General features: G+C 42.3%; 1 protein-coding gene across 1 annotated transcript in view; it reads left to right on the top strand.

Annotated features, from left to right (window-relative positions):
* Positions 1–23,909, top strand: part of SLC17A8 (solute carrier family 17 member 8) — a 46,079-nt gene that overhangs the window by 5,783 nt on the left and 16,387 nt on the right. The window contains exons 2-8 of the mRNA XM_066357130.1: positions 5,576–5,828; positions 14,176–14,294; positions 16,634–16,748; positions 17,758–17,845; positions 21,839–21,925; positions 22,268–22,407; positions 23,229–23,378. Coding sequence (XP_066213227.1) covers positions 5,576–5,828; positions 14,176–14,294; positions 16,634–16,748; positions 17,758–17,845; positions 21,839–21,925; positions 22,268–22,407; positions 23,229–23,378 — 952 coding nt within the window. The remainder of the gene's footprint in view (positions 1–5,575; positions 5,829–14,175; positions 14,295–16,633; positions 16,749–17,757; positions 17,846–21,838; positions 21,926–22,267; positions 22,408–23,228; positions 23,379–23,909) is intronic.

Raw genomic sequence — 23,909 nt, 5'->3', positions numbered from 1 at the left:
GTGTCTACTGATTCCTGTGAGTCAGATCCCCTCAACTGCCATTCTGACTTTGCTGCCCTTGTCTCTGATTTTTAAAGTGCTGCCACTGGTCTCTGCTACTCCAGGATTCTATCATTCTGATTGCTTCTAGGGAGCCCAGTCTGGTACAGCACCTCCTACTGTCCTCATCCTGTTGAGGACAACCATGGCCGAGCTTCTCACTGGTGCTGGTGGCCTGTCACCACCGCATTCTGTAGTGCTTTGGTAAAGGGAGTATTAGCTCAGGGCTCCTGAGGAATATTCTTAGCTCATGGATTTTCTGGTTTCATTATATAGCATGTCCACTTCTTTGAGCCCTTTGATCCCTTTCTCTATAATTTGCCTTAATATATAGTTCTGGCATCTCTCTTCAAAAACAAAATAGTTAAAGAGCGACCTATTTATTGAGGAGTATGATCAACATTAAACACATGTCGTGAATTTTTGTGTTTCACATAACAGACATCGGAATTTTAGCTACAGGAATAGAAGAGAGCCAATTTAATCCTCACTAATTCATCCATGTGGTCCAGTCACACTCAGTGGTTCTAACATTCATTAAAAAATGAAATAAACCTATAATTTAGGTATACTGGACAGAGAAGGAAAGGAGAGGGATCCCTGGACCCAAGAAATAATACTCTTGTGGTAGTCTTGTAGTCTCTCTTCAAAATGAATATGAATAGCAAGAGGAAGGAGGTTAGACACACTTATTAAACCGTGACTTGACTTCACCAGATCCCCATCTGCAGGTTCTCAGTCAAAGTAGGAAGTCACTCATGGTCAGACTAGAAGGTGGAAGTCACTGAGTCAAATCCACATCAAAAGTGTGTCCTTCAATTATGGAACTACTGGAAACTCTCAAGTTATTTTTAAAAAGTCATGGTGGCCACAGTCTCTGACTACAATGCAACAATGACTAGAAACTAGTACACAGTTTTGTTTTTTTTAAAGTGTCAACAAGCTCCTCTTGGCATCTCTACTTTGTCTAGGCTTCCAGAAGCCATACTAGCAGCTAATTAGAACCATAGCCCTGGTCTTTGCCAGGATATTAAATCCTGTGTCAGGGGAGGTGTCCCTTGTATTTGCTTGCAAAGGCTGCTGTAGCAAAGTGCCACATACTGGGTAACTTACATTTATTTATTTTCTCACAATTCTGGGGGCCAGAAGTCCAAAATCATATGGGCAGAGCCAAGCTCTCTGAAGGCTCAGAAGGAGGATTCATCTTTGCCTCTTCCTCACTTCTGTGGGTTGCTGGTTATCCTTGGCATTCCTGTGGACACATTACTTCAGTCTCTGCCTCTGTTGTCACATGGCCTTCTGCCCTGGGTTTCTGAATCTACGTGTTCAAATTCCCTTCTTTTTATAGGGATGCCAGTCACTGCATTAGGGTTCACCCTAATCCAATATGACCTCATTTTAACTTGATTACATCTGCAAAGACCCAATTTCCAAAGCAGTTTACATTCACAGCTATCCGAGGGTAAGTCTTGAACATATTGTTTGGGGGAACATAATTCAACCAACCTCTCATATAGACAAACTTTCTCTTGCCCAGCTTCATTGCCCTCCACCTTCTTCCTGCATGTTGAGGATCCCTTTCCAGATGCACTGAACTGCTCGCTGCTGCTAAGTGTTGGTTAGATCCTGCTTCTTTGGTGTATTACTCCCTCTTGTACTGGCACGTACTGGCAAGCCCAGTACTTGCTTGATGCGAGGTCTGGTTCAATTGGTCTGATGGCCAGGAAGGGAGGGAAGAGCAGACTGTGAAGAGCATCAGTATTGTCTTACCTGCCCCATTTGAGGCTTTGCCTAATTTTCAAGTAAGGGGAGGAGGGACATTTACCTTCCAACAAGAGCAGTTGGCCTCTTCCGCAGGTCCAGAGCATTCTGAGGACTTTAGCGTGTTAGATGTTCAAGTGCAGCTATGCCCTAACCCAAGTCTCATATATCCTCTCATCCCATGTTCTCCGGATCCTATTTCTCATCAGGATCTCGGCTTTGGCGTAAGAGACCTAACTAAACTCAGAATTCCACCGTTCCTGGAGTTCTGGTTTTCTTTTTAGAGCTAAGCTTTTGTTTTGGAATCATTTTAGACCTACAGAAATGTTATAGATATAGTACAGAGATTTTCTATATACTCCTTACTTGGTTTCCATTAATGTTAACATCTTATATTAATATAGTACATTTGTCAGAAGTAAAATACCACCATTGATGCATTACTAATTAAAGTCCATACTTTATTAAAATTTCATTACTTTTTCCACTGCTCCCCTTTTTCCTGTTCCACGATCCAATCCAGATACTGCATTGCACTTACTCATCATGTCTCCGTAGTCTCCTCTGATCTGTGACTGTAGCTCAGCCCTTTTCTTTTTATGACTTGGACAGTTTTGAGGACTATTGATTGGGTATTTTGTAGAAAGTCCCTCAGTTTGAGTTTGCCTGACATTTTTCTTATGATTAGACTAGGGTTGTGATTTTTTAGGAATAATACTACAAAGGAGAAACACCATTCTCATCACATCCTGTCAGAGGGTACGTGCTATTAGCATGACTTATTACTAGTGATGCTCACCTTGATTGATTGCTTTGGTTAAGGAGCCTTTGCCAGATTTCCCTGCCTTTCTTTTCTTTTCTTTTCTTTTTTTTTTTTTTTTTTTTTTTGTAGCAGAGACAGAGAGAGTCAGAGAGAGGAAGAGATAGGGATATACAGGAAGGGAGAGAGAATGAGAATTCTTTGTTGCGGCTCCTTAGTTGTTCATTGATTGATTTCTCATATGTGCCTTGACTGGGGGGCTACAGCAGACTGAGTGACCCCTTGCTCGAACCAGTGACCTTGGGTCCAAACTGGTGAGCTTTGCTCAAACCATATGAGCCCACGCTCAAGTTGGCGACCTTGGGGTCTCGAACCTGGGTCCTCCGCATCCCAGTCCGATCCGATGCTCTATCCACTGCGCCACTGGCTGGTCAGGCGATTTCTCTGCTTTTCATACTCTATTTTGGAAGCAAGTCACTAAGTGCAGCCCATACTCACAGAGATGATTCTGCCATTTTTACAATAAAGTCTTGTTCCTGAACTTCAGTTCTGCTGGCCCTCCAATGCCGGAGAGATGGGCTTTAAAGATTGACAAGAGAGCGGCTGACTTTTATACTTTCCTTTAAATTAGTGATTGATTGTCCGAATCCTGTTATTTTTCTCTTTTCAAAGCATCAGTGGCATTTAACAATAGCCACTGAACTCCATGGAGAGCTATTTCTCCCAGAGCTCCCCAATCACCAAAGATACTGCATGAACCAGTGCCTCCCCTTCCACCTGCATTCCATCCCAGCTGACCACAGGAGAAAGTCTGATTACCATTCACACTGATACTACCTGCCAGGAACTGTCAATACCCCACCTACCACTAGTGGTGGGGTTCTCATTGCTAGTCAGCTAATGAGAAATCTAACTCCAAGATCTCACTCTGAGAGTGCATCTTAGAATGATCTCTTAAGGACTCCCTACTTCAGGGGTTCAGCTCAAAATCAGGGTACAGGACCCCTCAGCTTTTAGACTCTCAGCCTTTTTTCTTCTAACCATTTCTTATCTTCTAGTCTAGCAGCATATTTTCTTACCTAGGGTTTATTTTCTCTTTTTCTAATGTTCCCCAATATCTTCATAATAACCAAATCCTCTATATGCTTCTTAAAGCTTAGTTGCAAAGGTCACAGACTCAATACCTACAGAGTAAAGTAGGGTCTATTTTTTTTCTTTTTAACAAAGATGTACTTTACATGTCAACACAGAAACAACCTTTACTTTCATGAAGAAGCATGTGATATCATTCACAGTTCTTGGTTGCGACCAACAGAATCCACTCTAGCTGAAGTAGAATGCAATTTAGCAAAGCATGTTGGGAAGTTCTCTGACCCTGTCGGGGGACCAGATCTGGATGCTCCCCCCTCCAGGAAAAGGGCAGGAAAGAACCTATTCTATCATACCACAAAACGTTTCAGATAAAACACAGTCAGCACCAGTGCTTGCGACTAAGAACTCATTATGACTTGGTCCGGCAGTTCTGCCCCTACAGTCACAGAGGAACCAGCTATGTCCTCTATCGGCTGCCGTTTGCACGGTCATTTCCCCGAATGCGGCATTCTCTTCTTGTTTCCTTTGCCATCTAAGTCTTACTCAGTGTAAGTGCCACTGGTTTACACACATCACATAGCAACATCATAGCTGCAAGAGAGCACAGAAAAAGTAATTTTCTCTCCTGGTAAGGCAGGACTCACAGTTTCAAGGGGCAGTTAAGATATTTGGCATTTGTAAATGGTGGTTGACTGTATGTTTGTTCCTGGTCTCATCTTTTTTTTTTACTTCTGATAGAGATATGTGTACAAAACATATTTTTCTTTCTCTGCATTTTAATGGTAAAAAAAAGCAACAGTGCAGGTATAATGTTAAATGGCAACTGAGTTCAGTGTTAGAGTGACAGTAGGGAGTGATGGGGACTTGACTGAACAGAAGAGCCCATTGTAGCTGTGAGGGAATGTGGGCTAATAATTCTAGACCTTCAGATTTTTTCAAAATGAACTGGAAGAGTTTCACAATATGTGAAAAGATACAAATGATTCTTTTTATAGTTGATAGACTGTGTTGAGTTTGCCCAACTGATTATTTTTAAGAGGAGAGTAAATGCACTATAATGGACATATCATAATCTGAAACTAGAGAAGTCAATGAAAAATCCAATCATCTGTTTAAAAGATGCCAGAATATCACCTCCTTGGAAGAACCACCTGCAGAGGAAAGACTACACAACCAAAGGCGAGTGGGCTACGATAAAAAAATGTACCTCCCTACCTCCACCTAGCATTTTATTAAGATTTGGGAAAAGAGGAGAAGAAAGAATCTGAAAATGAATTAAATTTTCCACTATGTATTTTTTAGCAAGTTTCAGTGACAGTAATATTAAGGTCAAACCAGATAGCTGGGTCATGGGGTGTGGATGAAATCTGGTGATACCCTCACGAGGAAACTCAGTGAAGCACATTGTTGAAGACACAGCCTCTGGACTGGGGCCTGTATCCCACTTCAGATGACTTAGTTTCCTCATCTGTAAAATGGCAAGATAACGCTCTGTGTACCTCTGAGCATTGGTAGGAGATTGAAATGACTTAATGCCTATCAAAGAGCAACACAATAGCCAGAATATCAGTAATTTTAGCCATTATAATTCATGTTAGTAATAATAATGATGGTGGTTAGATTAATAACATTAAAAAAATGCAGGTAGCCCTGGCCAGATGGTTTGGTTGGTTGGAGCATCTTCCTGAAGCACAGAGGTTGTGGGTTTGATACCCGGTCAGGGCACATCCAGGAGTAGATCTATATTCCTCTTTTCTCTCTCAGTCTCTCCCTTCTTCTCCCTAAAATCAGTTAAATAAACATTTAAAAATGAAGGCTGCATCCGACTTTGTGTTTCCCTTTTTCTTTCTTGGTGCACAATTTCTTTTTGAGTAGTACATTATGTTTTTTCTCTAACCCTGACCCTTCCTTTTTCCACTGTAGAAAAATTGATGGGACCAACGAGGAGGAAAATAACATTGAGCTGAACGAAGAAGGAAGGCCAGTGCAGACATCCAGGCAGAGCCCCCCGCCCTGTGACTGCCACTGCTGTGGTGTCCCTAAGCGTTACATCATCGCTATCATGAGCGGGCTGGGATTCTGCATCTCCTTTGGGATTCGGTGCAATCTTGGAGTGGCCATCGTGGAAATGGTCAACAACAGCACTATCTATGTTGATGGGAAACCGGAAGTTCAGGTCAGTGTCAGTTTATGGCAGGAGCTGTTTGAGCAGCAGCTGTGCAAATATTTTGCTACATGTAAGAAAGCAGTGCACTTCATTCACTGATGTAGCAATAATGTAGAGCAGCTACCATGTGCCGGGCACTGTGTGAAGGGGATGGGGATAGATGCTGAAAACACAGGCTGGGCTCTCATCTCCACAGGGCCATACAAGCAACTGATTATATATCAGGGTTTAGGTGCTGTGTTGGGTGATCTGAAACTTGGGAGCCTATAAGGGAGGGACCTAATAAGAATTTGATATTGTGAAATAATTCCCAGAGAAAGTGATGGCTGGATTGGAAGGATGAGGAAGAATTTGACATAGACGGTTTTGGTGGGATAGAAATAAGAGTCTTTGAAAAAAAAGGAACTTTGTGTGTCAAAGACTGTGGGGGCGGGAGAGAAAGAGAGAGAAAGAATGGTGAGTTTAGAACTGAGATAGGAGTTTATCTTTTCTGTGTCATGGTCCCCTTTTGGCAACCTGGTCAAGACTTATAAACCTTATGAACCCTTTGTCAAAATAGTGTCTTAAATTTTTTTTTTTGTATTTTTCTGAAGTTGGAAACAGGGAGGCAGTCAGACAGACTCCCGCATGCGCCCGACCGGGATCCACCCGGCACGCCCACCAGGGGGTGATGCTCTGCCCATCTGGGGCATCGCTCTGTTGCAACCAGAGCCATTCTAGTGCCTGAGGCAGAGGCCACAGAGTCATCCTCAGCGCCCAGGCCAACTTTGCTCCAATGGAGCTTTGGCTGCGGGAGGGGAGGAGAGAGACAGAGAGGAAGGAGAGGGGGAGGGGTGGAGAAGCAGATGGGCGCTTCTCCTGTGTGCCCTGGCTGGGAATCGAACCTGGGACTCCTGCACACCAGGCCGACGCTCTACCACTGAGCCAACCGGCCAGGGCCAAATTTTCTAATTTTTATTTTTTAAGTGAATGGAGGGGAGGCAGAGACAGACTACTGCATGTGCCCTGACCAGAATCTACCTGGCAAGCCCACTAGAGGGCGATGCTCTGCCTATCTGGGGTGTTGCTCCATTGCAACAGGAATCATTCTAGTGCCTGAGGCAGAGGTCGTGGAGCCATCCTCAGCGTCTGGGGCCAGTTAGCTCCAATCGAGCCAGGGCTGCAGGAGGAGAAAAGAGAGAGAAGTGAGAGGAAGAGGGGTGGAGAAGCAGATAGACATTTCTCCTGTGTGCCCTGACTGGAAATCGAACCCAGAACATCCACATGCTGGCCAGGCCAATGCTCTACTACTGAGCCAACCAGTTAGGGCTTATTTATTTATTTTTTTTTGTGACAGAGAGAGTCAGAGAGAGAGACAGATAGGGACAGACAGACAGTAAGGGAGAGAGATGAGAAGCATCAATTCTTTGTTGCAGCACCTTAGTTGTTCATTGATTGCTTTCTCATATGTGCCTTGACTGTGGGGCTACCGCAGATGAGTGACCCCTTGCTCGAGCCAGCGACCTTGGGCTCAAGCTGGCGAGCCTTGCTCAAACCAGATGAGCCTGCGCTCAAGCTGGTGACCTCGGGACTTTGAACCTGGGTCCTCTGTGTCCCAGTCCAATGCTCTATCCACTGCGCCACCTGGTCAGGCAGGCCTTAAATTTTTTTAAAATTAAATATATGAGATTATAAAGAAAACTAATATGAAAATACAGATATCAAAATATTTAAAAATAAAATTTGTGAAATAGAAACATTTGAGCTTCTTTTCAAATGACAAAATCTAGCAATGGGTCTAAAACTCAGTGTAATTTTGAATTTTAAACTAGAAACAGTAGTTCGAGATAGTGGCAACTACTGCTATGTAGATATGAACATATTTATAATTTCCCCTAGTAATAGAGACATAGGTATTGTTAACGTGACTGTGGTTTGTTGCCTACATTCATAATTGCAGAAAATGCTAAATTTCAGTTAGCAGTTAGTAAAGATGAAGATGCCTATTTTTTATCCCATCCAAGTCCACAGATCCACAGAATTCCATGCACAGATTCCAGGGTGAGAATTCGTAGGAGAGCAGAGTGTGGGGTGAGCACTAAGGAATGGAGACAGCAAGGTAGACAGGCGTCAGGTCACGTGAGCCTGGTAAACCACGTATGGAGTCACAGATGGGCTTTAAGGAGAGGCGATGCTATCGGATCTGTGCTCCAGAGTGATCACTGTTTAGCCAGTGATCTCCCAATGGGTCGGGATTGACGTGAGTGGAAACAGGAGGCCCAGTTCAAGGGCTGTTGTAGTCATAATCGAGCAACCTCTGGCGTGACTTTAAATAGTATTATTTTTTATGAATCACCAGAAAAATAAAACTCTGGTTTGTTTTTTAAATGATAGGCCTAGAGAATCAATGAAAATATAGTAGACACCCAATAAATACATATTTTGTTGTCTTGAACACATACACTGGAGTGACTCATATGGAAATTTATTTGTTTGCAGAAAGGCATCTGATAGTGGGCTGGTCTGCTGCTGGCCCACAACTAGAAAAACAGTTAGACCAGAGCTCCCCAACTGGTGTTTGCAAATCACCATTCTGTAGGCTGTGCTATGAAGAAGGTGCCCTGTGACAGGGGAGCCCTGACTGTGCTGTGTTCTGTGACAAGCCCCGAGAAGGGTCGAGGAACGCTGTTTCCCGCACTTGAGTGCAGAACCCGTTCCTTCATGCTGCATTGATCCGTGTGGCCTGCGCCAGTTCCTGCCAAGCCCTGATTTGAGACAATTTGATTTCAATCCATTAAGAAGAAGTCTTCAGTTGGCCTGCAGCCTTTAAAAAACTTTTTTTAATTGAATTTATTGGGGTGACCTTGGTTAATAAAATTATATAGGTTTCAGATAATACATCATCTGTATATTATATTGTGTGTTCACCACCCCATCAAATCACCATCTGTCCCCACTGTACCCGCTTCTGTCTCCCCCTCCCCCCTTTTCCTCTGGTAATCACCATACTGTTGCCTGTGTCTGTGAGGGTTTTTTTGGGGGGTGGGCTTCATCTCTTCAACTTTTTCAGCCAGCCCCCCAACCACCCTCCCCTCTGACGGCTATCAGTTTATTTTCTGTATCTGTGAGTCTGTTTCTATTTTGTTAGTTTATTTTGTTCATTAGATTCCACATATAAGAGAAATCGTATGGTATGTGTCTTTCTCTGACTGGCTTGTTTCACTTAGCATAATAATCTCCAGGTCCATCCATGTTGTTGCAAAAGGCTTTCTTTCTCTTAATCTAAGAGAGATTATTCTGCCAGAAGAAAAGAGCTCCATGGAGATTCTTCTAACTAGTCTCTTTTTGATGTCACAGCTGAATCTGTTCCACAGGGTATCCTGGTTGTTATTTTGGGGGTGGGGGTGGGAGGGAAGTCAAGTTGTGGAGAACATGCCAGTGCATGTTTAAATAAAGCGTGATGTGTGTTAGCGAGGTTTCAGCTGTGTGTCGCGTGCATTCTCCCAGCCTTTTGTGAGCAAGGCCAGCTAATTGAAACGTCTGCTGAGGCCCAGAGCTAAATGAGATGCTGGTTTGCATTTGTTTGTTGCCCGAAAAGATCAATCTCGGTCGATAGGGTCTGCTTTGAGGTACACGGAAAAGACATTTTGATAAACCTGAGGGACAGTGCTAGTATGTGCTGTCTAGTTTCTATGGTTTTGCTTTCTGGAGTGTTAGAGAAAGTGATTAAGATCTAAAAGATACTTTATGTTCATTTTCACGGGCCTCAAAGGTAGAAGTTGGGTAGCCTTTCAGAAGCTCTGACGCACCTCTAATTTATAGTAGGCGATTCCTCTTTTGTCCGGATAGAACTAAGCTTAGATATTAGCTGAGTGTGTTCAACCTGATGATAAAGTTATTTCACTAATTGTATTAAGAAAGGCTCTGAATGGCTGGTAGTTTTGTTTGTTTGATTTTTCATTTTATGGAGGGAAGTCTAGATATTTTTCACTGAGATCATTTTAAATCCTCATTTTCAAAAGAGTAGGAGAATTGACAGAATGACTGGATAGGCCTTGCAAATACATAGCATATATTCTATTACTGGAATAAAAGGTAGTTTTAGCTGATGTGTAAACAATCACTTTAGTTTAATAATTATGAGTTTGAAAACATGTGAAGCTAGCATATGGTAAGCTATAATGACTGAAGTTTGAGAAACCGTATTTCTCATTACCCTCAGGAAAAGTCCAGACTTCTTCCCACGAACCATGAGCCCTTGCAAGGTTAAGCGGATGGACTTCGGAACTGGCCAGACCTCGTTTCAAACTTGACTCTTGTTTATTAGTTCTGAGACCTTGGGCAAGTTGCCCTTGTGTCCTGGTAAGGGATTGCAGGTTACAAAAGAATAGAAATTCAGTGAAACCAGCTCAAGCTGAAAGGGAATTATGGTGGGGCAGTAAGGGAGCTCACGGACGTGGTGGGCAGAGAGCAGCTCTGCTGTGTACATTTGTATGGTCAGTGCCCTGGACAGGGCTCCCAGCCCGAGGTGGGACTGAAATCCATGTTGGTTATGTCATTATTTCCGAGGCCTGAACGGAGGCCCTGCCAGGAAGGCCAGAGTGGCACTGGGCCACCTGGGAGCTAGGGACTCCTCAGCTAGGGCCTTTAGCATGCTTGCTCCTCGTGGTCTCTCCTCTGCTTCTCTCAGAGTCTGCTCCATCCTCAGGGTCTCTCCATGGACGATTCTCTTTCCTTTTCCATGGTTTCTCACTGCTCTCCAAAGTGGAAGTTCTTGAGCCTTTCCCTTGCCAGGGAGGTGACTTACTTGTCCCTGACTCCAGGGCACTTTCAGTTCAGTACTGCTTAACTAGAATATCTTGGTTCTTGGAGAGAAAGAGAGAGAGAAACAGAGGCCATCTGACTGAATCCAGCCTTCCTTCTTGCTATTCAGATGTCCAGTTAGCTGAGGGGGAGGGGGGGAGAATCCTCTTGGAAGGAAACGTGAACAGGGAGACAGAAATCAGCATTGCTAGGAACTCTTTGTTAACCTTCATTGCCCTTATTGTGAAATGGAAATAAAAGACCTGACTTGTTGATCAAATGAGATAATTTGGTATTAATATATTAAGTACCTGTATTAGTCTCCTAAGGCTGCCATGACAAATTACCACAGACATGGGGGTTTAAAACAAGAGAAGTTTATTCTCACACAGTCACGGAGACCACAAGTCCAAAGTCAAGGTGTCTGCGGGGCCATGCTCTCTCAGAAGGCTCCAGGAAAGGATCTTTCCTGGCATTTTCTAGCTCCCGGTGGACCCAAGTGCTCTGTGGCATGTGGCAGCATCAATCTGGCCTCTGTCTCTGTCTTGACATGGATGGCCTTTTCCATCTGCCCAAATCTCCTCGTGCCTCTTATAAGGACGCTTGTCATAGCATTTAGGGCCCAGCTGGATAATCCAGAAGAATGCATCTCAAGATTCTTGACTCTAATCACATTGGGGGCCATTCTTACAGCCTAACATAGTACTTTACTCAAAGCTTGGCTTACACTAACGGTTCATACTTGGGGCCATTATGATTCTAATGGGGCTCAAGTGGTGGTGAGAGTCAGTTCTCAGCAGACCAAGTGCTCTTCTTTATGTACCATTCATTTCCTTCAGAGAATGAACAGAAACACCATCCCATCAAAGAGTAGGCATGAGCAACGGACAGTGTGATTGACAGTCAGCCACAGGATCAAGTGGATTCCTCTGTGTTGGAGCCTTGGTTCATTGGGTTACTCTGTGACTTAAGGCATAGAAGTCTAGTCTCTAGTTCTTAGAAAGAAAGTCAAATCTTTGTGAGCAATGGAAAGAATATAGTGTTTGGAATCAGGCAGCTAAGAAGTCTCAGTCTCAATCTTGTCTCTCCTTGTAACTAGTTGTCGTAACTATCAACTTGTAACTAATATGACCTTGGGCAAGTAAGTTACTCTCTCTAAGCCTCAATTTCCTCATGTACCAAGAAAAAGGAGCTAATAATAATAACCTTTAGGCGTTGTAAGGATTAAAGGAGGAAATATATGGAAAGTGCCTTAGTAAAATCATGTCCCTCTTCTGCTCAAAGCTTCTAATGGTTTCCATCTCTCTTAGGGCAAAAGTCAAAGTTCTTATAAGGACTTAAACGGCCCTTCACAGTTTGAACCTCTCTAACTCCTATCCCCCTCTCCCTGACTCATTACCCTCCAGCTTTCCTAACATGCTGTTTATTCTTCTAATACATAAGGTACATCCCGACCACAGGGCCTTTACACTTGCTGTTTTTTCTGTCTGAAAAGCTTTCCTCTCAGATAATGAATGCACAACTTGTTCCCTTCCTTCCTTTAAGGGCTTTACTCAAAAATTGTCTCCTGACCACTCTCTGTAAAATCACAACCTACCTCATGCCTACTCAATATTTCCCATCCCCTTTCCTGCTTCATTTTTTCTTCTCATCACCGATCACCATTTAACACAGTCTGCACTGGTTTGCACTCTGCCATCCCTGCCGGCATCTCCATGGAAAGAGCAATTACTGTCGTGGTTCACTGCCATGTCCCCATGTTCTAGGTGCCGTGAACAATGTGTGGCACATAGTAGCAAGAAATGAAAATTTACGGAGCTGATTTCAATTAATGATCATTACTCTTGAGCTTTAACATCCCAATCTGCAAAATGGGGGCTCGAGTACAGAGTCCAGGCCAGTGTTTCCTGGACTGTGATCTCCTAGCAGGCAAAGGCAATTTTTATTTGAGTTTGTATTTGCACTCTCTGGCACCTGACCCAGAACCCAGGGGGCACTAGGTGAATGTTGAATAAATGAGCAAATACAAACATAACAATTTGTGACAGGAAAATAAACTGTGATGAAAGTTTATGAGACATAGTGCATTGAATAATAAAAACCCTTACTCCGTAATAAGAACACCTTGCATTTTGATATCAATGCTTTACAAAGTCATTCATTGCTTCACCTTGCAACTATTGCCTGGAACCTTGTCCATTCCAGGTATCTGTTTTAGGTCCTGAGGCAATGAAGTCATAGGACAGGGCTGCTACTTCAGAGTTGCTTGCCACCCAGAGTGGGAAATGGACACCTGCGTGGATGGCTAGTTTTGGAACAGCACAGTATGGGTGCCCTGGCTGTGGAACAAGTACAGGAACAAGTGACTATATCAATTTGAGGGCATTGGAGAGCCTCCTCAGAGGAAAGGACATTTGCAGGGAGTCTGAAAAGAATGCGTTTCTTTGCCTGGGGACGAAAGTGAGGCAATGGACTCAGCCTTAGGAAATTTCAATGGCCTAAGACTTTTGGAAGGGTGCTTTATTGCTGTTGTCATTATCATCACAACAATGGCTGCTGAAATTTATTGCGGTCACGCTACATTTCAGTGTTAAATGTATTAAATGCAAAACCCATTTTTAAAAATTAATTGAGAGGCAGGGAGGCAGAGAGACAGACTCCCACATGCACCTGATCAGGATCCTCCTGGCAAGCCCCCTACTAGGGCAATGATCTACCCTTCTGGAGCTGCTGCTCCGTTGCTTGGCAACTGAGCTCTTTTATTGCCTGAGGCAAGGCCATGGAGCCATCCTCAGCATCTGAGGCCAACTTGCTCCAACCATTTGAGCCATGGCTGCAGGAGGGAAAGAGGGAGAGAGAGAGAGAGAGAGAAAGAAGGGGGGAGGGTGGAGAAGCAGACGGTTGCTTTTACTGTGTACCCTGACCAGGAATTGAACCTGGGACTTCTACATGCTGGACTGACTGACGCTCTACCACTGAACCAGTTGAGCTGTTAAGTGCAAAATCTTTGAGCAGATGAATAACCTGCTAGATATATTGGTGCTGTTTCATACAACTTATGGGTAGGTAGAATAGGCTTTTTTATCCTTTTTAAGAAATGAGAGACTTAAAAGGCTCTCATTCCCTTTGTGTTCTCATTAAACTGGCATCTGAATAACCTAGTAAATAACCTAGTAAGTCTAGAATTTATTTTGTTTTATTCACAAGCAGTTTCATTTTCTTCTTGGTATTCATCATTATTTGGTATACATATATATATATATATTTTAATTTGACATGGCATATGGCATATTTTCTTCAGCTATATGATATATATGATTACAGATTATATGTCTATATATATGTATTCATATGGCATAACTTTGTACACAACCTCTTACTACAAGGTGAACTACATGAGAGTAGGTACTTTGTTGTGTTCACTGCTATATCCCAAGCACACAAGAGGCCCTCTATAAATAATTGTTGAATAAAGGAAGGAAAGAAGGAACTTGTGGGGCTATTCTGTAGGCTCATCAGTGAAAAATGGCAGTCAAGTGTTATAAACACCATTGTATCTGATTTCTAATTTCAGACAGCACAGTTTAACTGGGATCCAGAGACGGTGGGCTTTATCCACGGATCTTTTTTCTGGGGTTATATTGTGACACAAATTCCAGGTGGTTTCATTTCAAACAAGTTTGCTGCTAACAGGTAAGATAGATTGGTATAACATGAGCGCTGCACAGATCATAAGATAGCTTTGGACTTTTAGCAAGTCTGCAGAGCTGGCTCTCAATTTGGGGGGACAAAAGAAAGGACAGGAACCGTTCCGATCAATGTGATATACAGATATCAAGCCCAGGTGATCCTGTCCTTAGGGATCTTTTTATTTATTCTAATTTATCTTGAAATTCTTTGAGTGATTATGTAATAAAAAGAATAATTGACTCCGGGTCAGGAGAAATAGTTTCTGGTCCCTAAGTAACTCATGTGGTGGCCTCTACGGAGTTGCTTTCCTTTCTGCCCTGAGTCTCAGCTTCTGAACCTGTGAAATGGAGCGTGGGTTAGATTGTGTTTAAGCTCCCTTTGAACAGTGAATTTTGTGATCCTATGTAAATATCATCCAGTGCTATACAGGTTTTGTCATAGGGACTGGCCTCTAAATTGCAAGAAGTCTTTAATGCCTTGAGATTCGATAGTAGGTGTTTGAGCAATTAAATGTAGCCAAGACAGAATGAGGTTCCACAAGAAGCAGTGAGTTCTGTTACTCGCAGTGTTCAAGCAGGACACGATGGCGGCTTAGAGGAGACGTAGGTATAAATGTACCAGAAAAGGAGTGTGTGAAATATCTCCAGGTCCCTCCCAATTATGTGTCCTGTAGGACTTTACATATATGGATTTTGTGAAGTATGCATTTTATAAAGCAGTGTTTTTCAAATTCTGAAACACAACTTTTTAAATGGTAATAAAATTAATGTAATAATTTACCAATGAGCATTTTGTAAAAAAGAGAAAGATAAATAGAAGATAATTAAATAGAATAGAAAATAACTTAGCTCATGTACATTTAAGTTTTTGGGTTTTGAACCTTGATTCAGTTACATTTGTGTGTATGAGTATGTATTGGGTTTCAATATAAATTATATTTTGTTTTCTGGATCAAGGTAAAAAAATTGTGAAAGTTAATACACACACATATACATATACATATATATATAAAATCTAAATATGTATAAGCATGCAGTGGTGGGATTCAGCTGGTTCACACTGGTTCGGCAGAAATGATACCTAATTTTTTTGTTGAGTTTGGCAAACCAGTTGTTAAAATGGCACTTGTGATTAGGGTTCTCTCTAAGGTGGGCACCTGGGCAGCTGCCCAATGTAGAAATCACAAATTTATATTGCTTACTCTTTTTTAATGTTTATCTGTGCAACAGCATATTCTAAGTGCCCGTAGTAATGTTCATTCTGTCCCCGAACGGTGAAACTGATAGGAAGCTAAGATAAAAGCAAAGAAAATTCCAAGTGAGGACACCAATCAAGAAACAATATGGAAATATCTTAAATAACAGTTTTATTGTTTTTGTCAGGTATTATTTAATATTTTTTTCATTAATGTTTCAAAACTCTTTCTTATAATCTAGTTTTCTGTACCTTTCTTGTTGTTCTTATTTAAGTATTAAATGCATGAAATAATAAACTACCTTTCGGTATATCATTTTTTTATACTTAACACAGTCATTAGGACAGAGAACCAGTTGTTAAATTATTTGAATCCCACCACTGAAAGCATGACTGTATTCACTTATGCTCTTGTCTAATTTGTGCCTTTCATTGTCACTTGCCTATTATATTCTTTTTTAAAAGTGAAATAATATTGGCTTCTATGATCTCTGGGGTTACAGCTTACATTTCAGCCCTAAAAAGACGTCATACATGATTTCCTAGCCTGTAAAATGGGCTGAAGCATCATTAACATGTGTGAGAAAGGAAGAAAACACTGCCTGCTCTCGTTTCCCAGGGCATGCCAAGGCAGGGAGGAGAAACAGGTGGCACGGGCTGAGAGTTGAGGGCAAAGACAGGTACACGGCCTGTCTTGAGCGTGGCTGGTCCCAGGATGCAGCATGCTTCTCAGGTAGTCTGTATCCCTTCTGGAAAGTGAGAGCAGAATTATGCCGCAGGAGACACACTCAAATGTGCATAAGTCTTGAGGTAATAGTCAGAATGGGTCATTTGGGTGGAATTAAGCAGAATGATGGATTTCCAGCTAACTCACCTCATGCTGGTCAGTCTCCAGCATCAAGACCTCACCCAGGCAAGACATCCCTGTGCTGCTAAAAACATGCCTCTGATTGGTCCAGGGACTGGAGTTTGGGAATCAAAGCAGCTAAACAGTCTAGTTTGGGACATACCAAACTGTAACACACCTATTTTTCTTTCTATTAATTTCCATAGTGATCTCCATGAACTGTTAGGTTTATTTCTATATTTAACTAGATTGTCACATTCATGAATAGGCCTGCCCAATAACACAGTGTTTTGGTCCTCAGGGTTTTTGGAGCCGCCATCTTTTTAACATCGACCTTGAACATGTTCATTCCTTCTGCGGCCAGAGTGCATTACGGCTGTGTCATGTGTGTCAGAATTCTGCAAGGTCTAGTGGAGGTAGGAGAGTCTTAATGTTTTCAATATTGCTGGAGACAACATGGTCCTTTGGAAAACTCAGCTTCTGAAGAAAACTCCTATTACTCAGTTTTCCTATCTTACACCTTGCTTTACTCTCTCAACTCTGGTTATGACTACAATTATGAATACTTTAATTTAAAAACCTTGTGTGATTCCAAATTTAAACACAATAGAGGACTGTTTCATAGAGTGCAGAAGTTTAGATGAGTTAAGGAATGCTCTTAGAGATAATCTAACACAACCCTTTTCATTTAATAAATGATGAAACTAAAGCTCCAAGTCTATAATTCACCTAGCAAGGGCTCTTCTCACTGATACAATTTAAATGGATTTATGAATAAATCTGTAAAGTTTCAAGAGTATATAGTCTTTATTTATTTATTTATTTATTATTTATTTATTTATCTTTTTTTTTTTTTCTGAAGTTGGAAATGGAGAGGCAGTCAGACAGACTCCAGCATGCGCCCGACCGGGATCCACCTGGCATGCCCACCAAGGGGCGATGCTCTGCCCATCTGGGGCGTTGATCTGTTGCAACCAGAACCATTCTAGCGCCTGAGGCAGAGGCCACGGAGCCATTCTCAGCGCCCGGGTCAACTTTGCTCCAATGGAGCCCTGGCTGTGGGAAGAACATGATATTGCATCCATGAAGGCTAGAGTCTAGTTAGTTAATAGCTCTGAGCCTCAGGTTCTGTGTCTTGAAATGAGAGGATGGACCAGCTGATGGTGGAATTCCCTTTCTGTAGCGATATTCTATATACTATAATATGAAATATAAAGATCCCCCCATTCCCCATTATGCTTATGTTTGAACTGGTATTCAAATTTGAGCATCTGTGCTGTCAGTCAAATAGCTGACACATGCTCTTTAGTATCTACAAGTTGGGCTTTTATGTGGTAGCCTGTGTTAAAGAATCAGGATCCACTTTTTAAACACAAACAGAAACTGGAGTCAAGTCAAATAATCTATTTGTAACCATTTTGCCAGGGTGTGACCTACCCAGCGTGCCATGGGATGTGGAGTAAGTGGGCACCACCTTTGGAGAGAAGCCGGCTGGCCACGACCTCTTTTTGTGGTGAGTGTATTAGAATCACAGCAAGTTTCATTTAGGGATGCTTTTGGCTTCGAGTGAAGACCCTACTAAATAGAGCCTATGTTTTTCATATAACAGAAGTCCAAAGGTGAGCAGTTGCTGGTGTTGGTTCTGCTGCTCAATGATCCATCCACCCAGGGCTTCCACATGCTCTGAGTTTCCACTCCACGGTCCTCAGAGTGATGCTTTTTACTCTCCTACTTGTTCCTCATGCTCACAAGGCTGTCACAGCTCCCGGCAGCACGTCTATATTTAAGGCGGGAAGAAGTGGGAATGGGTCTCCTAGGCACGTATGTTCCGTTCGTTAGAAAAGCAAAAACTTCCAAACCCCCCTAGCAGGCTTCCACTTCTATTTCCTTGGTCCTAATTACATCATAGGCTTTACTAACTGCAGAGAAGGCTAGAAAGCAAGAGCCTAGCTTTTTCACCATCATTTAGAGAGGAAGGTAAAAAAGGAATTGGAAATGGTTGTTGGATTAGCCATCAAATCATATTTGCCAAAGTCAAAAGCCAAAGAGATAGAATCATTAAGCCCCCCATTCCTATTCTTTTCATAGATGGAGGAACTGAGACTAAAGTTTAAACTTTAGTTTTATTGAACTGAAACTCAAGTTGCATCACTTGCCCAAGTTCACATAGCTACCAAGTCGTGGAGCTAGACCACCTGATCTTGATTCAGAACTGTCCTCACTACTATGTATACATTGTCATAGAGACCCTGTAATTAATTATCACAGTTATATTCCAGATAAAAATAAAGTGGAGACTATCCACCTTACCCGAAAGTAAATTAGTGGCCCCTTAAGTAGTGATGTGACTTTAATTCCTGGGTCTCCAAACTTCACTTGCTAAAGTGGCCTTACTCTAAGCCATCCATGCCTTTGGGACCAGCCCTCTGTATTTCTGGAAGTAATTTGTGCTCTGAAAAGTCTACCTAGGTATCAATCAGCAATTGAACAAGGATAGCACATGCTCCCACCATCAACACAGTTGTAAAATACATTTTCATTTTTTTTAGGGGGAAGGGACCCAAGAAGACAAAAGTGCCTCAGGCTGCAAAAACCACAATGGGGTTGGCAGAGTTGGGATCAGAACTTAGGCCTGTCTCGTTTTTCAAGCTGACGTGCCTCCCCTAAGAGAAGCTAACCTGTACTTCTTAGCTAAAAGGAGAAATAAAGCTTCCTCTATGTTTTCTGTGAATATTTTCATTTTTCCCTCATTCTTTTTCTTTACCTCCTTGAATCTTCATCATCATTGTCCCTGGAATTTGGGGAGACATATTCATCAATGTGCCTATTTCATGCCTAGTTTGAAACTGCCTGCACAGCTGAGATGTCTTTACATCCTTAGCTTCTGTTGTCTTCAGACACCCCTCTGTCTCTTGTTTGCAGTTCCAGGTCATCTCCATCCCCGCTGCTGACCTTACGCCAAGTCTAGAAGAATATAAGATTCTGCCCCAGCTGAGCCTGTGAACTGTCAGATCCTTTTCCTTATTTTCTTTGAATGGTTTGTTTTTAAGGCTTTTTGTTTTGACTTCCCAGACAAACAAGAATGACCAGTACCTGTTCTTGGTGTCTTTATAGCCACAAAGGTGCTGATTGAAGAACTGGTTTGACTTTCACAAGAGGGTACCTGATCAAAGTGACAGGCTTGATTACAACCCAGCTAAGGTGTGGCCTTGGTTTCAAAGGACAGCCGGGGAAACTGCCATTAGGAGGAAACCCAGGCTTGAGACTAATTGGTTCTTATACTTAAAAAGTATTGGAGTTGGAATGGACCTTAGAAAACATCTAATTATTTTATAGAGGAAACGGAGGGTGAAGGAGGAAAATTAGAAATTCTCACAACTACTGAGGACAGAACTAGTGACTTCCCCACCCCCAATTTGCCAGTCCCCACTTTCCACGCCATTCAACAAACATTCCAGGGCTTCCTCTGTCCTTGTGGTGAGCGTACAGAGGCTTGGGGCTCAGGCAGCCCCCCTGGGAAATTTGGGGCAAGTTTCTCTTTGGGGTATGCTCAGGGCTGTGGGTGGGCATGGAGAGATTACATGCAGCCATGTCCAGAGGATGAGGAAGAATTTGTTCAATAGACAGGGAGGAAGGACAATTTCAAGTTATATAATTTCCTAGATGAAAGAATGCTTCTTACTATGAGGAATTACAGGGCACTTGTGAGTGGGGGAGGCAGGGCTGAATTATTAAATAATTTAGGATAAAGGCTTTGAATTCTTATAGACCTGGGTTCCTGGTGCTCACACCTGTGTTACCTAAGGCAATCTACCTCCCTTTTTCCAGCCTCAGTTCACTTCTTGGAAAATGGGAGCGATATTTGTACCAAAGTCAGCAGGTTGAAAAAGGGGTTAAATAAAATCATGGGTCCAGAATACTCAGTACAATTCTGGGCACATGGAAGGCACCCAATGGCTCCTGCCCTGGGCATTTCTTTGCATCACCTAAACAGGAGCTTTCCACCCCCACCCCACCCCACCGCCACCCCCAGGGTGTTTGGCCTGGGGAGGAAGACCCCCTTCTCCACACACGGGGCGGAGTTGGGTGCAGCTCCTTCTGGAATGCTCTGGAATGCTTGCCTTTTTGCTTTGAGGAAGTCTGAAATTAAAAAAAAAAAGTGCACGGTCATTCTGTACATGACAGTGGCAGTTTTAGTTGGTGTTAGTGTAGCCTTAATGATAGCTTACAAAACATCTTCCCATACAGGGTTTATTTGCTCCTCAAGTCAACCGCGTGACAGAGATTTCATCCCATCTTCTATCTGAGGAAAATGGTTGGGTGGGATTGCGAGACTTCTTCAGGTGTCATGATGTCTAGATTTGGGCTTCCAGGTTGGACCTTTAGTAGCCAGTCCGGTCCAGTGTGTCAAGACAGGATTTAACCCCTTCACAGGGACCCCCAAACTCCTGCTCCCTGAAGGTCTCCCTTCACATTGCTTTCTGGGGTACAGAATGGCCTTTTGCTGTTTACTCTTTCTGAGGGAAGAATTTTTTCACTCTCATCGCAGAGGGAATTTCAGAAAGCTATTTTTTTTTATTCAGTTAATATTATGAGTTCACAGGGCTCATGTTTCCCCGGCAGGCATTATGGAGCTGCAGGAGGTAGTGAGGCCAGGTCACTGCCCCTGCCCTCATTATCTTGTCTAGACAAGATAAACATCCACACATAAGTATTTACCAGGTTGCATATTTACAAAATAAGAAGTAAACTTAAAAATGTCCTCATTCAGGAGGTGGATGGAGACAGCAGCCATCCTGGTCACCCTGCCATTTAACTGTCTCCTGATTAACAAAAAAAAAAAAAAAAGAAGAAGAAGACTCTAAAAATGTGTTCCTTTAATAGTTTGAAGTCCCTTATTTGAAGACCTAGGTAGGTGTTAACCCTTCTGAACTGTGAGCTCCAAAAGGCAGACCTTTTTTCTTCACCTGCTCTCTTCAGCACCCAATATTGTGCCTGGCTGAGATTTTCAAATGGCTCTCAGATTTTTCTCATCGTTTCACTTCATCGTGTCATTAATTTCAAATTGCTGTGTCTGAGCAATCTTTGTCTAATCCCTTCCATGGTACCTGTTCAAGGGCATCCTGGTGAACTTTCTCCCCTGAAAGCCAGTTTTTTTTTTTAAGTTTTTTGAATTTATTTATTCATTTTAGAGAAGAGAGACAGAGAAAGAGAGAGAGAAAGAGAGAGAGAGAGAAGGGGGAGGAGCAGGAAGCATCAACACCCATATGTGCCTTGACCAGGTAAGCCTAGGGATTTGAACTGGCAACCTCAGCGTTCCAGGTCGACACTTTATCCACTGTGCCACCACAGGCCAGGCTGGAAGCCAGTTTTAGGGTATGCTGGGAGTTTGCCTGAGGCATTCAGACTCCTGTTCAGTTTGATTCAATCACATGAACTCCAAGCGGGATGGATGGGCTTTCATGACAATTATTGGTGAGCATCCTTCAATCTTTTCTTGTTCCAGGTTCCTATGCGGGGGCAGTGATTGCTATGCCCCTGGCGGGGGTGTTGGTACAGTACATTGGATGGGCCTCTGTCTTTTATATTTATGGTGAGTGATTCGACTTCCTGAGTTCCCATGGCTGACTCACAGAGATGGTATCTTACTGTATAATGGGAGAGGCTAAGAGTTTACTCTAAGAAAATGGAGATGACTAACCCAGGTTTATCATATCAAAGGCATACTTGTCTACTGATGAGTCATTTAACATTTATATTAAAGTTGAGTTTCTTAATAAGCAGAACATTATCTTTCTTCAAATACCAGCTAATAACAACAAAATATTTCCTCCTAGTTGAACATAGTCCTGTTTGGGAATATTTAAAAAATTTAAAAATATAGAGATGGAAGGAAATGAGACCATATCACCAAACCTTGTTCTTTCAATTGCAGGTATGTTTGGCATCATTTGGTACATGTTTTGGCTGTTGCAGGCCTATGAGTGCCCAGCAGGTCATCCAACAATATCCCACGAGGAGAGGACCTATATAGAGACAAGTATAGGAGAAGGAGCCAATTTGGTTAGTCTAAGTGTAAGTATTAATGGATAGATACTTTCTCTTCTCTATGAATATTTCTCTTAGTGATTGTGTTGTCCTCTTCAGCAAAATAATGTGAACTGATTGTTGCCAGATGGGAGAGAGGTTGAAGGGCTGGGTGGAAAAGGTGAAGGTATTAAGAAGTACAAATTGATAGTTATAAAATAGTCATGGAGATGTGAAGAACAGCATAAGGACTATAGTCAATAATATTGTAATAACTATGTATGGTGCCAGGTGGGTATTAGATTTATAGGAGAATCACTTTGTTTTTGTTTTGTTTTGTTTTGTTTTGCAAGCGAGAGGAGGGGAGATAGACAGACAGACACCCGTATGTGCCCCAACTGGGATCCACTCAGCAACTCCATCTGGGGCCAGTGCTCTGCCCATTTGGACCATGCTCACAACAGAGCTATTCTTAGCGCCTGAGGCAGAGACTCCACGGAGCTATCCTTGGTGCCTGGGGCCAATGCACTCAAACCAATTGAGCCATGGCTGCAGGAGGGAAAGAGAGAGAGAGAGAGAAAGTGAGAGAGAAGGAGAAGGGATGGAGAAGCAGATGGTCGCTTCTCTTGTGTACCCTGACTGGGAATTGAACCCAGGACATACACATGCTGGGCTGATGCTCTGCCAACCAAGCCAGCTGGCCAGGGTCGGGGAATCACTTTGTAAGTTGTATAAATTCTAACCACTATGCTATATACCTGAAATGAATATAAAATAATATTAAATATCAACTGTAATTGAGAAATAAAAGAGGAAAAATGACATGTCAATATATTCACTAAAAATCTGGTGGTATTTTTACTCTCTAGAAATTTAATACACCATGGAAAAGATTTTTTACATCACTGCCAGTCTATGCAATCATTGTGGCAAATTTCTGCAGAAGCTGGACCTTTTATTTGCTGTTAATAAGTCAGCCTGCTTATTTTGAAGAGGTCTTTGGATTTGCAATAAGTAAGGTAAACACACAGATGCTTCAAATGTTCTTGAACTTTAAATCCCTTGCTCCCACTGAGAAAATTTTTGTGTGATAAAATAATTAAATTGTTGATTGTAATTTATAACAGTTCTGTGACACCTAATACCCTGAAGGTCAGATAAGTCATATATTCTGTGCATAGTATATGTAGTTATTTAATTTCTTGTTAGTAAGGATCAGAGCTGTGGTAAGCTGCTTTTAAAGATTTATGTTCTTCTAAATCTCAAGGTGTTCTTGAAGCTAACTCAAGGTTGGCATATTAGACAAGGATAAAAAGACTTAACGATGAGAGATTGTTTTATTTTTCCTATAAATTACTCAGTGAAAAGCAGTAAGAACCTTCAAGCTATTGTACAGATCATTCCTGTCTCCATTATGGTGGTTGGAACAATAATGACCATTGCCTTGTGTAAGAGAATTTTTTTCTTTCTATTTTATTTAAGTGAGTGTGAGAGAGAGAGAGACAAGGAGGGAGAGAGATGAGAAGCATCAACTCGTATTTGTATCACTT

Source organism: Saccopteryx leptura, chromosome 1 (assembly GCF_036850995.1).
Source record: "Saccopteryx leptura isolate mSacLep1 chromosome 1, mSacLep1_pri_phased_curated, whole genome shotgun sequence".
In the NCBI taxonomy this organism is placed as follows: Eukaryota; Metazoa; Chordata; class Mammalia; order Chiroptera; family Emballonuridae; genus Saccopteryx; species Saccopteryx leptura.
Note: the sequence above shows the minus strand (reverse complement) of the source record. Positions and strands in the feature narration are given on the sequence as shown.